Here is a 16108-nt window from a genome sequence, read left to right as displayed (position 1 = left end):
TTTGAAAGAAATGAAGACAGAATTGAGGGCACTTAAGGGGTTTTGGGAAGACGTGTTGTTTTGACCTAACTACTTAACAGGAAAGAATGGAGTGAAGAGATAAAAGCATCAGTGATTGACAGGGCACAGAGAAAAGCGTACATAGAAATGACAACGTTCAACCCCAGAAGAGGTTTTCAAAGAAAGAAAGAAAATCAATTTGAGGTATATGATTTGACTATGGAAGGCATGTTTTGTCCTTGGAGTGGAGATAGCATGTTGTCTCATGGAGCTGTGGGATGTGGTGGCATGGTTAGGAGGGAGGTATGGTACTAGCAGGTGAAATGCCTTGCACTATCGAGTACTGGGAGCTGTAACCTAGTGTGAGCCAGGTAAACTGATTGAGGGAGGGTTTTTCCTGGATGCATGTTGGAGACATTTTGGAGGGGTCAAATGAGGACGGATGTATGTAGTTACAACGCAATGTTTTACATCGCAGTACTTTACGACGCATGTTTTACAACGCAAGTCGTTACCACGACTTGCGTTTTTGGGGGCTGGATAGTGAATAGTTTAATTTACTATTCCAACTCCAGTCCCCGTGGATAGTAGGGAAGGAGTTGGATAGTAAATTAAACTATTTACTATCCTGGAGCGCCCCCAGCACAATTCGTTGTTACAACTTGCGTTGTAAAAGTTGCGTCGTAAGGGAACTGCGGTGTAAAATCCGCGTTGTAAAGGATGTTCCCCAATGAGGACTACCTTCATTGCTGACCAGACGAGCTAGTATGAGGTGGAAGACATTTGGGTGCAGTTGAGCTGTGCGGCTCTGGAAAGAGATGTGAGGAAAACAGGAAAGGGATTGGGGAAATGAAATTGGGGCACTTAAATAATAAAGGGACAGTGACAAAGGAGGCACAGAAGCCTAAGGATGTTATAGATTACGAATGGGATGGCGAAGGGTGAGTTGACTGTTAGGTATTCATACTATATGTGCAATATGGATGTGTTTAGCCTGTAAGGCACTGTAAGAAATTGCTTTTGCTAGTGCATGCCTGTCTTGTTTAAATAGCCTTTCAACTCCACTGAGGCATCTGTTACAATTTGTGCCATCTCTTGGTGATGGTGGTTTGTGTTTCTTCATCCCACACCAATAATATAACTCACTGTTAACACTGTTGAAGTCATTGGTTCCTCCGCCTCCTTTGCATGGCCCAGGAAACTTAAGAGGAAACCTCTATTCACTTACAAGTCTTCTATAAAGTCTTCTATACAATAGTCTTAGATGCATAAGGAGCTATCAAAAGTTGTATCAGTAAAACAACTCACCCAACTTAGTTATTCAGAGAGTCAGTATGGTCATCCCACTCATTAAGGACAGGATACATTCTCAATTTGCACCTCTGTAACCATTAACTATGCAGCAGCCCTGGTTGAGGGGCGAAATGGTTCTGTCACTTTGGGCTTTAGGCACCTCAACCATTTTATATGGCACTTAGGGGAGTTCTTACCTCATCAGGTGATGGAATCATGTTAGGCAGTGTGAGGGTCTAACCCTCCTGTTGCCATAGCAATAGTCAGGCGTACCTCGGATTCCTGGACTGGAGACTGCATCTTGGTACCTGTCTGAGAGCAGGATTCATGTCACCATTCACCATGAAGTGAGGTCACACCTGGTCCCTTTCAACACTCCTTGGTTGGTAGCACTATGGTGGTGATTTGCCGTATGTGGCACACTTATTGGCTTGAGTCTCTCTATCTGAGTACCCCAGGGCTCTTTCCTAATTCTGTTAAATCCAATCCTTAGAGAAGTTGGCCTTACTATGTTCTAATGCCTCATTTCATCAGGTCCTAGAATGTTCTTCCCTATAACGTCCTTTACATAATGATTTTTCCTGCCCAGTACTAGTTCATGACAGGTGCATGCCTAATATGTAAGACTTCTGATGTGCAGCTCTATGTTTTTAACTCCTTTTTCTCACCCTCTCACCATTTTACTTATTATTCCATTAAAACATTCTTTGTCATGTTTTTTCTCTCCACCTTTACAGTGTCTGAGGCCCTGATGAGAATCCCTGACGAATAAAAGGGGATTTGAAACGCGTAGGCCATTTTCCTACTGGTCTGCTTGAGTATCTAGGAGTCATTATCACTCTCAGGCTCCCTACCATCTTATGTACATTACCTTTCATTGTACTAATCTTTAATGAATGGCGCAAAATTCATAAAGAGATAGGAATGTAATTTCTCTAATTTGTACTAAATGATTGTATAATTTGTGCAGATCCAGTGCATTCTTCCTTTTTACTGTAGTGGTAGTATGTGGTATGTTTGATTGAGATATGTATGTGGTGAATGCTTTGCTGACTGTGATATGATTGAGGTTTTGGAATGTATGAAGTTTCTATTGAATGTGGTTTGATGTGTCCTCATTTGTCCTAATTCCTCTAATGCTTCTCTTTTTATTAACAGATAAACTTTGTAATAACTGTTGAATTTCTAAAAATAAAATTGCGACTAAAGAGCAATGCCCTATTTTGAATTAGTTTTCTTGGTGTGGATGATGAGTTTTACCATTGAATAAATGCTATCAGTATTGGCATTTCTTTTGTTATTTGCTTTCCTAACCCCAGCATCCACCCAATGCCTCTGCAACAGTAGGAGACCCAGGAGTCTCAGGGAGTCTCCTGATTGTTAATTTGATTCGTTCAAGTGCTGCCTCGCAGGGTGCTCGATAGATGAGTCCTTTCCAATGGACCATGAAGACCCATCCCAAGCTGCAAGAACCCTCATGCAGGAATTTCTCGACTTCTTGAGGAAGGGGAGTAAAGGTGGAGGGACAAAACAGAGCATATCATTTTCCTGTAACATTCTCTCCTGATCCCTGCACTGTGACTTCTCAGCAAGCACTGACACAATCAAAGACCAGCAAATACAGCCAGTCACAACAGACCTAACCCATGAACATCACCCGTTGCACTCCTGAGTGCCTTGCAGGGAAAGTGCACTGTGACATTCGTGAACAACATGAGACCAGGTTTTTGTCACATTCTCCGCTCTGTGGGAGAGGTCCTTTCACAAACACCCTGCACCGCCTTCCCTATGGTAGATTCAGAAAAAAGGGTATAAGAAATGTGTCAGTCTCAGTAGCACAGGAAGCAGGCATAGGACTAGCTGGGAAGACAATACAAGTCACAAATGCTTCCACTAAAGACAATAAATGACTCCCTCTTGTCCTTATGTCTGATTTGATTACACAACATTTTTTGCCGCTAAGCCTGTGCTCCTGTCCTGGGAATCTTCAGTCAGCTCTCTCCTCCTCCTTCTACAACCTTCTGCTAGTTTTCTATGGCTATACTCTTTAACTTCTCCCTTTAGATCTATTATATTTGATTTATTTATAAGGAATTGCAAAGCATGAGCTAATGAAATCTGTGCCTAAGCAAGGAATGTCAGGAGTCAGACACATCAGCGGCAAACCACAAAATACATTTTGAGAAGAAACAAAGGATGTGTATTGCAAGAGGGTGACTTAGACGGACTGATGATGAAATATGTTCACAACACTTTTTACCTCTCAACTAATCACATCACGCCAATTACAACGAATCAGATTCATGTCAATGTGACTGTTGGCCAGTCAGAACTAACTTTCACGATGAGACTTGAGTAATTAGGAATGGAGGGATAACACTTCTTATGTTTCAGATGCCGAGCCTTTAAATAAGAGAGAGCATGATTTTCATGTTTTTATTAGGAAAAATATCATGCCTTGATAAGTTAATTCAAATGCTGTAAATACAGCACCTTCTGTACAATATCCATTGCGGCTTTACAGATTCACAATGTTCGCAGTCCACATCCTTTATAAGGCAAAATAAATATTTGAAAAAATACAGACTAAAATGAACCAAATTCATAATCCTTGGATTATCCTTGAATCCCTCAAGTCACCAAACAGATGCAGAGTTCCACCAGTGGGAGGTATTTGTAGTATCACTGACTTGAACAACGTCCCACTCAGCCCAGCAGGTGCCCATGTAAGGTAATATTTGGACCACCTCATCAACAACCGCTGGAGCTAGGATTTAACTCGTGGTTTAGACCTGGTTGATCGATTTGTTTATTTGCTCATTGGACAAACCTTTATTCCCAATCGTTCCTTCCAATCAGAAGTCATTCTGGGATTCTGCGCTCAGCTGAATATGATAAACGCGCCTCCATGAAGCAGGAAGTGGGGGCCATGCTTTATTGGGTAGCACTTCCTCATGAGCTCAATGTTATAATGTTTCTCTCTCTCCTCACTAGGGGCTGCTGGATTTTCACCAGCTCATAAGTCTGTAAATTGTATGAATGGTGACAGCTTTATGGAGAAGATTAAATTGTTTATATTTCATGTCCTCAGGCTGAATTCTTCAATCTTGCCAAACCTTGTGTCTGTATCTTTGGCACTTTTTCAGACTTCAGCAGCTTTTGAAATTTCAACCTCATGATGTGAAGTGTAGAGATTCTGTGCTCCCAGATCTTTCTGGCACTGCCTGAGAAAGGCCCCAGTGCTGGACAGCACGCAACACCATACATTCTCTACAACCTGCAGCACACACTGCAATCAGGCACAAAGGAGAGGATTTCTTCCCTGTACCGGTGAGTCCCCGAGTGTTGGACCTCAGCTGGAGTGATACGCATTGTCTTACACAGTAGACATTTCAGGCGTCCTCCTATAAAGCTTTCTTGTCCTGGTGGCTCAGAGCCTGTGACACACAGTAAGGAATGATTCCAACGACAACAAGAGGCACAGTTGCACTCTTACAGAACGACAACACGTAGAACAGCAACTCAATCTTGGTCGGTGGTTTGAAGGAGTCGAAGAGGTGGAGGACGATGAGAGAGGAGACGATGCAGTACAGACGGAAAGTGACCTGTGCCCCTTGCTTCCCTTGGCAGCTCTCCTGGTACATGCGTGAGTTGAGAGCCAGCCCCAGGCCGCAGAAGATCCCCAGGTTCCTGAGCAGGCCAGCGAAGGGGGTGGTGTCGATGTGGATCCACTCGGGCTTGGAGCACCAGCGCTTGGCTTTCTCCAGTGTCCAGAGAAGGTCTACTCCCAGGGCTTTCAGAATGAGGTAGAATCCCAGGGCGAAGACGAAGAGGAAGAGGGTGGTGGAGAGGTATTTCTTCAAGCTTGTCTTGTAGATGGAAGGGATGTGGTGGAAAGCTTCAGCAACGGCCATCCCTGTAAACGCAAAAGAAAAGAACAAATGGTATGAATATTTTTAACGATAATTATGGAAAATGCCAAGACTCAGAGAAGGACACTTGCTCAACATAACCAAAAGCAAAAATAACATTAGCACATAGACCAGAATGAATCCCAAGGATCATAAAAATCAGACTTCATAAGACTATTGAGTAACACAATAAGTTACACCAAAGAGCTTGTACATAGAATATCATGGATCTCTTCAGCTTGGTGCCTGTCCACAACTGTCCCATCTTACAAACACATATCAGCCTGATTATTATTATGATCTCTAAAGGCATTTCGGAATAGTGTTTGCTATTCCAAGCGAAACTATTCACACCACTGCTTGCTCCTGCTTACGCTGATTAGTGGTACCCCAGTATACCAAGGTAAGGCAGAACAGGAACATTCATAATACTAACCTGAAATGACTCCGGTGATCACTTGGTGAGGAAAGTGAGCCGCAAGGAATATCCTGGACAAGCAAACACAGATCTGCACCACCCAGAATCCTGTCCAGACCGCACTGCGGAGACACCTGGAACACAAGAAGGGAAAACATTAAGTTAAAGGGAACTAGGCAATGTAGTAATCAGAATTTTACAAACAGAATATAAACTAGCACATGGGTAGTTGGGGTAGAGAAGGTTCAAACTTGCATTAAGGATTGCAAAGGCAGCAGGAGAAGCCCCTCATGTCCATGTTTGCCAGCAGCTGTTGAGAACCTCATTACAGGTGTATTTGGGGTATCAACAGGGAATACGCCCAGGAAAGAAATATACCACAGGGTAGGACAATCCCTTTAGCAACATTCCATGTGATTCTGTGTTTTTATCCTCAGAGTGAGCAATCTCTGCAGGAATCCAGGCTTTACTCTAAAGTCCTGTACACACAAGCATGTGAATTGTTTACATTTAAGAAAATGACTTATCTTTGCCTAAGCACAAGCAACTTGATTGCCAGTACTTTAGGAGGAGGTAATAAAGAACAAACACTGGCAAAGCCAGTAGCTCAAGTGCTGGCTGCTTTCCTTTGACTTAGTAATTGCTTGTTTTGTATTTTTTGGGGGGGGGGGAGTTTTAAAACATACACTATGTCATTGTATCCCTTACATTGAAAGGAACTACTATTGGTGCGTTACTACTTCTTGAAAAATGGAAGAATGTAGTCTCTCATAGCCGTTGCCTGAAGTGCGCTTAACTACCGTCCCATGCTTTATGCTGTAGTGGGAGGAGGAAAAATGGAATGGAAGAGGATTAATAAAGCGCATGGTTACATGAATAACATCAAAGGGTCTTTGCTAACATCAGACCGCATGGCTCGCTCAGTCAGCCAAATGATGGTCTCCCTTTCTCTCTGCCTTTCTGTTCAAGAAGTTGTCCACTCTTGTTGTCATCACTGGTCTACAAGACAATGTCTCCACTTGTCATGGGCAGGACACCTCTGAAAACAGTAGGTCTTCATTTGTTCAATCAAGAGAACAGATTTTCCACCGACCAATAAGCTAAATAAGAGATATTCTGCCTACACAGGATGGGAAAAACGCATATAATGAGAAAAAAAAATCAATGATTGACTTATGTTACTCGTGGGGATGAATGGCTCTAGATTAAAATGGCCCCAAAGCGAGTGATTGGGGCCTGAATTTGAGAAAGCATAAAGAGAATTTTAGTCCCAAAATTATTTGCTCTGTAGAAGGTATTTAGACTAAATGTAAAGACAAGACTTTGACATAGTCAGTGTGATATGGACTAAATGTAAAGACAAGTCAGTGTGATATCTCTTTAGCTGCTCTTTGTCACCCTAATGAACTCTGCAGTCACAAAGTACCCCCTTTAGATGCTCCACGTGCCACCTCGCTTGCTCTTCATCACTCACCAGTTCTTGAACGTGGGTGGGTTCTTCTTCAGCATGATGGACAGAAGCGAAGTCACCATCACGTAGTAAACTCCAGCGGCTCCCATGGCGTGGCCAGAGGGACTTCCTGTGGAAATGAAACAGAACATGCTATAAATACCAGGTCCATTGGGTGGTGATGTGATCCTTGTGATCCAGGATCATAGCAAGACCACTGAATTCTGGCATATGTCACACAGGAGCTACACTGAAGTTCCTTCATTAATTTACGGGAAACAATGAGAGGCTGGAACCCCACCATCAGCTGGTCAAGCTTAAAGCCAGATCTCTCTGGGCTGCTGATCCTGCTTTGAGTATGCATACTTCTTTTCCTTTGCTACCTGTACTAGGTGCTCCAGTGTCTATCTTGATTTATTAATGGGACTGGACTTACCCAGACATGGATTAGTAAAATCCAGGCCAAATTCTGACAGAAATATGCACATTGTGCTTAAATTGGGCCTCCAGTGCATTTTTTGTAAGGGTGCCCACAAGGGCGCGCAAACTCTTCAGGGGCACAATTAATCGGGTCACAATGGTACAATTTAATTTTTTTGCTTTAATTTCTGACTGACATAATAATAACACAGTGAAATACAGCTCACACTCATCCTAGAGAATTTGAGTATTTATTAGGGGTCTTCACTTTTCTAACCCAAACGTTGCACAGACCAACTCATGTTGTAAGTAAAGACATCAGCAGCTTAGGTGGGTGCATTTTAGGGTATTGTAGAGCCATGATAGGTGGGAGACAGTAAAAACAGCATCTAATTGTTTGCCACCAGTTCATTTTTACAAATAACCCACATTTATATGGAAATGCATGGCTTTTTGGGATCGAAGTTAACAGGCATGGGTTGTGTCCGGACAGCTGATTGTCAGCCCTATTGACACTTAAGAGAGAGCAGGTGAGCTTTGAGGGCACTCTAGAACTCAGGAAGGTGAAGACTACACGCTCATTACCAGAGAATGCATGCCAGAGGAAGACCTAGTCTGGACTGATGGATATAAATCAGAAAAAGGGACAAGATGGCCATGGTTCCACTGGAAAATTGTGCTTGGTTGGCCTCAGAGGAGGAGAGGTGGTAAGGTGTTAAGTGAGTTACTGAGGGAAAGTCTTGTGGATAACCGAAGTAAGTAGTTTTTATAGGCAGTAAACCAGCCAGTTAGGAAGCGGTGGGTTTGTGTGTCGACCCAGTTTGAGGACAGGAAAGTTGATTGATAGAAGACTTTGAGTACTGTGAGAAGCTGTTTAGCAAGAATGTATAGTAGTCATGCATAGTCATGACCACAGCGTTAATGAGTGACTTAGCGGTCTGGAAGGGGCTGGAGCAGTAGATATTTCTGAGATTCAATCCCAGGGATATTCGTGCGCTAGTGGTGGTTAAGGATTATAGTTGCACTTTGGAGTTGGACAGTACATTTTTGGAAATAGAGGATCCCTAGGCTACGTCACTGGGCCCGATTCACAGAACTAACTTAAGACAAAATCCTAAACTTACTACTTTTGGTATTCACAGAAGTTAGGATTTTGTCTTAAGTTTGTCTTAAGACAGACTTAAGACAGACTTAAGTTAGGATTTTGTCTTAAGTCTGTCTTAAGTCTGTCTTAAGACAAACTTAAGACAAAATCCTAACTTCTGTGAATACCAAAAGTAGTAAGTTTAGGATTTTGTCTTAAGTTAGTTCTGTGAATCGGGCCCTCAATCATTATTTTCCTGTGTGGCCGAACTTATTTATTGGAATCCCACACTTCAAGCAGTGTTTCAGGTAACGAATACGTAATCTTTGACTCAAGTGAATAAGCAATCGTGCAAGTGTTTCAGGACGTTTAGTTGACTTCTGATGAGGAGACATTTAACAAAGTAGTTGCAACATTTGTATTCAATTATAATGGATGATAACTAAATAATACATGTGAACACAGCTTGCTGTGTGAGAAAAAATCAAAATTTATAAGCAAGTGGGGGTCTCTTGTTACATAAAGTAGTCTAGTCCAGCCCTAACAATTTTTCAAATTAAGATTTTCCAAAAGCCTGGTTCCTTTTCTCTGTAGATCAGTGGTTATCTAAAAGATTAGAGACTACATACAAATCATACTTTTTTCATAGGAACTCGGGTGCTTACCTGGACCGGTCTCGCAGGTGACTGGGTACTGCTCGATGACCGGCGCTGACGTGTTGTTGTAATAATCGGTGTCGTGGACCCACCAGTACGGTCTCTGCCCAAACAGGATCCTGCAAATTTAAATTGAGGGATTAATGGGAGACAGAGACTAAAGTCAAACAACAGTTTCAGCTGTGATGCACACAGCTATTAGCTAATGAGATAACTAAATCGGTTGAGATTCCCATACAGTGATTTTTTTTCTTGCTCCAACTTTGAGCACCCACTGACTTCCAGAAGCTCCCATTAAACAGAAGGTGTTTGCAGGAGACGGACAGTTTGGCTATCCAAAACCGCCGACACCCTAGCGCCACTGAAAAAACGTCAAAACAAACCTGGCAACAAGAAGGCCTCTTGGTTCAACAAGGATCTCAAGAAATCCAAGAAACTCTGCCGCACCCTTGAAAAGACCTGGAAAAAAGACCCAACCACCAGCACCAAGGACGCCTTCAAAAACGCCACCCGCATTCACCACCAACTAATCCGAAAAGCCAAGAAAACAGCATTCAAGGATCGACTTGACAACAACGCTCACAACAGCAAGGAACTTTTCAACATCGTCAAGGAATTTTCCAATCCCTCGGCCAACTCCAACGACATCACCCCCTCTCAAACCCTCTGCGACTCCCTAGCCTCATTTTTCCACAACAAGATTGCAGACATCCACAACAGCTTTGACAACCAACCCGGAAACCAACCCACCCTACCAGTTGCTGATCATCCTCCCCCGGCGAACACCCTTAACGATTGGAACCCAATCTCCACTGAAGACACCATCCGCCTGATGAACTCCATCCACTCAGGATCTCCCACAGACCCATGTCCTCACCACATCTTCAACAAAGCAGACTCCGTCATAGCACCGCACCTCCGAGACGTCATCAACTGCTCCTTCAACTCCGCCACCTTTCCGGAAGACTGGAAACACGCTGAACTCACCGCCCTTCTGAAAAAACCCACAGCGGACCCCACCGAACTCAAAAACTACCGCCCCATCTCGCTCCTACCATTCCCGGCCAAAGTCATCGAGAAAGCTGTCAACAACCAGCTCGCCGCCTTCCTCAAAGCCAACAAATCCCTCGACCCCTCACAATCCGGATTCCGAGCAAAACACAGCACTGAGACCACCCTCATCGCAGCTACAGACGACATTCGAACTCTACTGGACAATGGAGACACCGTCGCCCTCATCCTCCTTGACCTCTCTGCAGCATTCGACACAGTCTGCCACAAAACACTGTTACAACGCCTCAATAACATCGGAATCCAAGGAAAAGCACTTGAATGGATCACCTCGTTCCTCACCGGAAGAACCCAGAGAGTCCGTCTTCCACCATTCACGTCAGAGGCCTCTGAAGTCATCTGCGGCGTACCACAAGGATCCTCACTCAGTCCCACCCTCTTCAACGTATATATGAGCCCCCTCGCGGCCATCGCACGCCAAAACAACCTCAACATCATCTCCTACGCGGATGACACGCAACTGATCCTTTCTCTCACCAATGACCCCAGCACCGCCAAAACTAACCTACACGAAGGAATGAAAGAAGTTGCCGAATGGATGAAACTAAGCCGTCTGAAACTGAACTCAGACAAAACAGAAGTCCTCATCCTAGGTACATCCCCATCTGCATGGGACGACTCCTGGTGGCCGGAAGCCCTCGGAAAAGCACCCATCCCGACAGACCACGCACGGAACCTAGGCGTCATCCTGGATTCTTCACTTTCAATGAACAGACAAGTCAGCGCCGTATCCTCTTCCTGCTTCAACATTCTTCGCATGCTCAAAAAAACATTTCGCTGGATCCCCTCCGACACAAGGAAAACAGTCACCCACGCTCTGGTCACGAGCCGACTGGACTATGGAAACAACCTCTACGCAGGTACTACCGCAAAACTCCAGAAGAAACTCCAACGAATCCAAAACGCCTCAGCCAGACTCATATTAGACATCCCACGCAACGATCACATCTCTGGCCACCTTAAAGACCTCCACTGGCTTCCCGTCAATAAGAGAATCACTTTCAGACTGCTTACCCACGCACACAAATCACTCTACGACATCGGTCCAGAATGCCTCAACTCACGACTGTCCTTCTACACCCCCTCCCGCCAACTACGTTCTTCCAGCCAAGCCCTCGCCACTGTACCTCGCATCAACAAGACCACCATGGGAGGCAGATCCTTTTCATACCTGGCTGCTAGAACATGGAACTCACTCCCCGCTTACCTTCGCCTTACCCAGAACCACCTAGCATTCAGAAAGCAACTTAAAACTTGGATATTTGACAAGTAATCCCCCCCCCTTCCTAAGCGCCTTGAAACCCTTTGGGTATGTAGTGCGCTATACAAATTCTTTGACTTGACTTGACTTGACATACCGTGAGACAGTAATAGCTCTTTCCTACAACGGCCACGACACATGGGAACCCTGGTCCAAGCAAGCAGAGATTTCTATCTTGCATATGAGCAGGGCTGTGTGTAAAAGGCTGAGATTGCAGCACTGAAAGGAAAGAACCTTTTCACAGAAGTCAGCCTGGCTATGTCAGGTCCACCAATAAAGACACAAAGGGAAGAAGCGCTGAGCTGCCAATCCTACTGTCATAATGCACTGGAGAGAGGCTTGATTTATTCACAGGGACACTCCTCATGTCCTATTTACAGAAACAATGAGGTGAACCAGATGTAAGTCGACGTTCTGATGAAGCTGTGAGGTCAATTAATCCTTTACAGTAACTTGTGCCACTGGGCTGATTCAAGGGATTCTGGACCCATGTAAACTGCCCACTTTGCAGCCTACTCTACTCCATAAAGCGATGGGCTTCAACTACACTTTCAATACTACTTTATAGTAGTGTAGTAATTCGAGATGCTAAAAATACCCACCACAATTTACATTTGTGCGGGATGGATGCAAATTTTTAGTTTTCATCGATGATCCGTGCACATGGTCAAGAGACACTTTGGGCTATTTTCATATTTTTCCAATTTTTCACTTCCAATGACCAACAGCTTGAGGCTTGTTGCGAGAGCATAAAATGCAAGTCAGCTCCAACCTGGATGCAATGAAAAACCTTCACAATAATATGTCGTTTGCAGTACCCCTAAGGTTTAAATAAAGTAGTGAACAAGGTACTTCTTTCTCTTTATTATTTTTCCCCTGTGAACCTAGGTGTATGTTGCATTGTCTTGATCAACTTTTAATAAAGACACAGAGATGACTAAAGTCCCTTGCATTTGGAAAAAATAACAATATGACTTTCAATTATTATATTTCAAAAGTGGTCTATTTTCTGTTTTACCTCAAAGGACTTTCGGGTATCGATTTAATTGATTTAAATTTTTCAAAAATTTAGAAGACAATAACATGTTTCTTGATTGTGCAAGCAAACTTATCGTGCAAAATTCCAAACCAAGGGCTGAATTTGGACTCCAGTACAGATCTTTAAATGCCTCAGAATAGAAATATTCTAATATCCTTATGGGACAATTGCTTCTTAGAAGATGGATTTATAGAAACATTTCTACTTAAAAGCCAGCCTTTAACATCCAATCAGATGGCAATCTCTTAAAGAATGATGAGCCCATCACCTACTTTCAAAGTCTAGTCAGTTTAACAGTTAGTTGTTGCTTTATCGTGTAATAAGATCATTAGATTACTTGCAGTTGCCAATGTTTCACAACCATTTACTTAGACAAACACACCTGTACAATATTCAACAATGCACAAGGAGCCACTAAAAACTCTAATTCCCCAATAATGTCATGTTTAAACAGCTGAAAAAGTCTAGTGACAACTTATAATACCTCTGGAGTCTCAGGGGTTTAAAATGGGAGTAATTTGCTTCCTATCTTTCATAGTGGGTGTGAAATGATTTCTTAGCAGAGTACAAAAGTAATTCTCTATCATGCAAGTAAATACCTACAAATATGTTTTACATTTTAAACCATTGCTGTTTTTGCATTTAAGTAACTTGTGGTGCTTCTCAGTAGGGCTCAGAAACAGAACCATGAGGACCCTTGCTCAACAAATCTACCCTGGAGTTCGACATGTTTCTACAAAGTGTATTAAACTTTAAATAAGCCCAATTCAGAATTCCTCCCCATCATCCTGGCTGCAGGATGCGAGTCCCTCACTCCAGTCAGTTATCCTTCTGTGACAATGTATGCTGGTACCTTTAGTACTCCAAAAAGACTGTGGTGGAATTTTATCCACAATGCATATTATTCTCAAAATGTTCAGTCTTTCAGGTTGGTATTGATTCTGCCAATTTTCCCCATCGCCGGTGCTCTGTTAACATATTTCACCTAGATGTGGTGTCAGAATCGGTAGCAGGTAGACTGCCTTTTGTTCATGGTGACGTGGTATGAAACAACGGAAAATTACACAAAATGGAATGCCATCATAATGTTCATTTCAAGATATCATGATGCTTGAATATTATGGTCAAAATGGCAAGGACCAAAAACTCAACAAGACATGCATATATAGTGGTTTTAGGTTTACTTTACTGAACTCCACATCTGTGTACCTTGACGATATATGCATCAAGGTACGTAGATGTGGAGTTAAGAATAATACATCTAAAGTTAAACTCTATATTTTTATCTTCTTTATTTTGGCCACGATATTTTGATAGTATGATGTTTCTGTAGTTGATATTTCAAAATATAAACCAAAAAATATTCTCTGTATCTGATTGAGATATCTATAGACTCCATAATATAATACATTTTGAACCTTTCATGAATGAAATATTTTCAGTGGGTTCTGTCCCTAATTAGAGTTGGGAAGGGCCAGCCACACCTAGGAATGAAGGAAACCACTCATCTGGGGGTGCCAGGCAATCCTGGCAATGAGGCAAGAAGGGGGGAAAGGTCAAACCGTCTATGAAGCCAACATCTTCCACCAGCCCTGAACTGGGATGAGTTAACAGCGCCATGATCCCGCGGACCCAGGACTCACCATTTAAAGACGAGGTTGAGCCAGTCTCCGATGACGGCCACCCAGATGAGCTTGATGCCCACCGCCTCGCACAGGTGGAACCAGATGGGGAAGAAGACGAAGAAGGTGTTGCGGAGGTCGGCGGCGAAGGAGACGAACATGAACCAGTCCTGGGAGCTCTTGTAGTTCACCTGGAGGTATTGCACCATCTGGGCGCCGGAGTCGTGGAGGAGGTCCATGCTGGTCTCCATGTTAGCGCTATAGTTAGACCTTTCGGGCTGATGTGGGCTCTGTCGATGTCTCTCTGTCGCCTCCGCTGACCCAGCACTGCTCCTGCTCCTGCTCTGCTGCTCCCTTTATACCATCCAGACCTCTTGTTTGCCGTTCAGTGATGTCACGGCCAATGATCTTTGGACCCAAAAACACTTTCAACAGAATGAAGAAAACAGCCAAAGGCTGGAACATCGACGTAGGTGGCGCACACGTACGAAGACGACCTTGTGTGAAAAAAACACCTGCTCACCACTCACTGCACCTGTGGCGCAGTAACCCCTTGTCTCTCGGGTTTCACCTGAAGGGCATTTTTATTGATTCAGAAATAACCTGTAAAAGCACCTGCCATACACAGGCCTTGGACTCCCAGTGCATGTTATCGATCACAGGGTGCCGAGGAAAGGGAGTCATTGCACAGGTGACCAAAGTTAGGCTGAGTTTCCACTGAAAACCTGATGAAGTATTCTTTAAAACTTTATAATCCTCGTGAAGTTTTCGAAAGGTGTGGAAGTTTTGGAAAACAACTGATTTAAGGAAAATCTCCATGTAATAGAAAAAGCTCTTAGCACAGAAAATTCCTGCGGCAAAAATATTTTTGGGAGAACCTTTCCAGCTGCAATGTGAACTTCGTAAGGTGGTGCAGTTTGTCACCTAATCAGAATTTTCAGGCAAAATAATAATTTCGCACACTTCTAGCCTGCAGTTTGTTTCTCTGCCCAGATAGCCAAAGAACTTTGCACCAGCAGCAATTGGCTTCTCACAATAACACTGATTTCTTCAAAGAGCCGGTGTCTTTCTGCATCGCATTAGTCACAAATCTGTTGTAAAATATTTTTTCCTTGAAGACCTGCCAGTCTTGGCATTAGGGTGGACTCGTGGCTGGCACTTTAGTCCATCCTAGACAGCTGTGGGTAATATGGCATCCTTCGCTGAATCCTATGCGGCATAGTAATAAGCGACAAGGTGTCCCCTAAAAAAAGGATGCAAGCCATCACCCCCTAACCTAGGTGGCTCCTTCATCATCAGACTGCTCCTGATTCAAATTCCATGCATGGTACTTTGAAAGGGCGTCTATATAAGTTCAGAAGCACGTACAGACATCTGTTTTGTTGTGCAGAGCTATGTTATCTGTTAAAATTGCCTTACAGCTACCCTATATAATGTTAATGGGGGTCTCCTACAGCTAGATTACAACCCGTGTGTTGAATGTAGGGATTGTCAATAGTTCCACATTCTTAATTCGACACGTTTCAACCGGACCTTGGGTAACCAAGGTCTGGTCTAGGTCCAGGTCCTGGGCCGCCGGTTTTCTACAGGACCTATTGTTATCCCATCAGTTGTAGTCAGTCCCTGATTTACACTTAATTTTCACGAAAGGTGACCCTGTATCTACATAATTCATCACTCGTATGCAAACACTCAAGCAGGACGCATCTCTAAATAACTAGAATGCAGTTTTTAACCCCCTGACTTTGAAAATTCGCCTTCACTTTACTGAAATGGGACTCAAATATTCAAACAATGTCATTACATAAACTTATCTGAATCATGTATCCTTTACTCTCTTACCTATCTGCTACATTCTTTTTGGATGGTCATGTTTGAAGGTA

The 16108-nt window shown here is 43.4% G+C and overlaps 1 protein-coding gene across 1 annotated transcript; it reads right to left on the bottom strand.

Moving 5' to 3' along the window:
- Positions 1–3715: 3715 nt before the first annotated feature.
- On the bottom strand, positions 3716–14553 carry LOC147717131 (glucose-6-phosphatase catalytic subunit 1-like). Its single transcript, XM_086924070.1, has 5 exons — positions 14247–14553; positions 9242–9351; positions 7097–7202; positions 5641–5756; positions 3716–5209 (listed from the first exon to the last, which is right to left on the bottom strand). The coding sequence occupies exons 1-5, from the start codon at positions 14474–14476 to the stop codon at positions 4698–4700; spliced, it is 1074 nt and encodes a 357-aa protein (XP_086780196.1). The 5' UTR covers positions 14477–14553; the 3' UTR covers positions 3716–4697.
- Between the last annotated feature and the right edge of the window lie 1555 nt (positions 14554–16108).

Source organism: Lissotriton vulgaris, chromosome 5 (assembly GCF_964263255.1).
Source record: "Lissotriton vulgaris chromosome 5, aLisVul1.2, whole genome shotgun sequence".
Classification (NCBI taxonomy): Eukaryota; Metazoa; Chordata; class Amphibia; order Caudata; family Salamandridae; genus Lissotriton; species Lissotriton vulgaris.
The sequence above is the reverse complement of the archived record's forward strand: the minus strand, read 5'-3'. Positions and strand labels throughout refer to the sequence as shown.

Coding starts and splice junctions, on each gene's coding strand:
- LOC147717131 (XM_086924070.1), bottom strand. CDS start 14,476: ATGGAGACCAGCATGGACCTCCTCCACGACTCCGGCGCCCAGATGGTG. Junction 5,757..7,096: donor CCACCCACGTTCAAGAACTG/GTGAGTGATGAA, acceptor CTTGTGTTCCAG/GTGTCTCCGCAGTGCGGTCT. Junction 5,210..5,640: donor GATCACCGGAGTCATTTCAG/GTTAGTATTATG, acceptor TTGCGTTTACAG/GGATGGCCGTTGCTGAAGCT.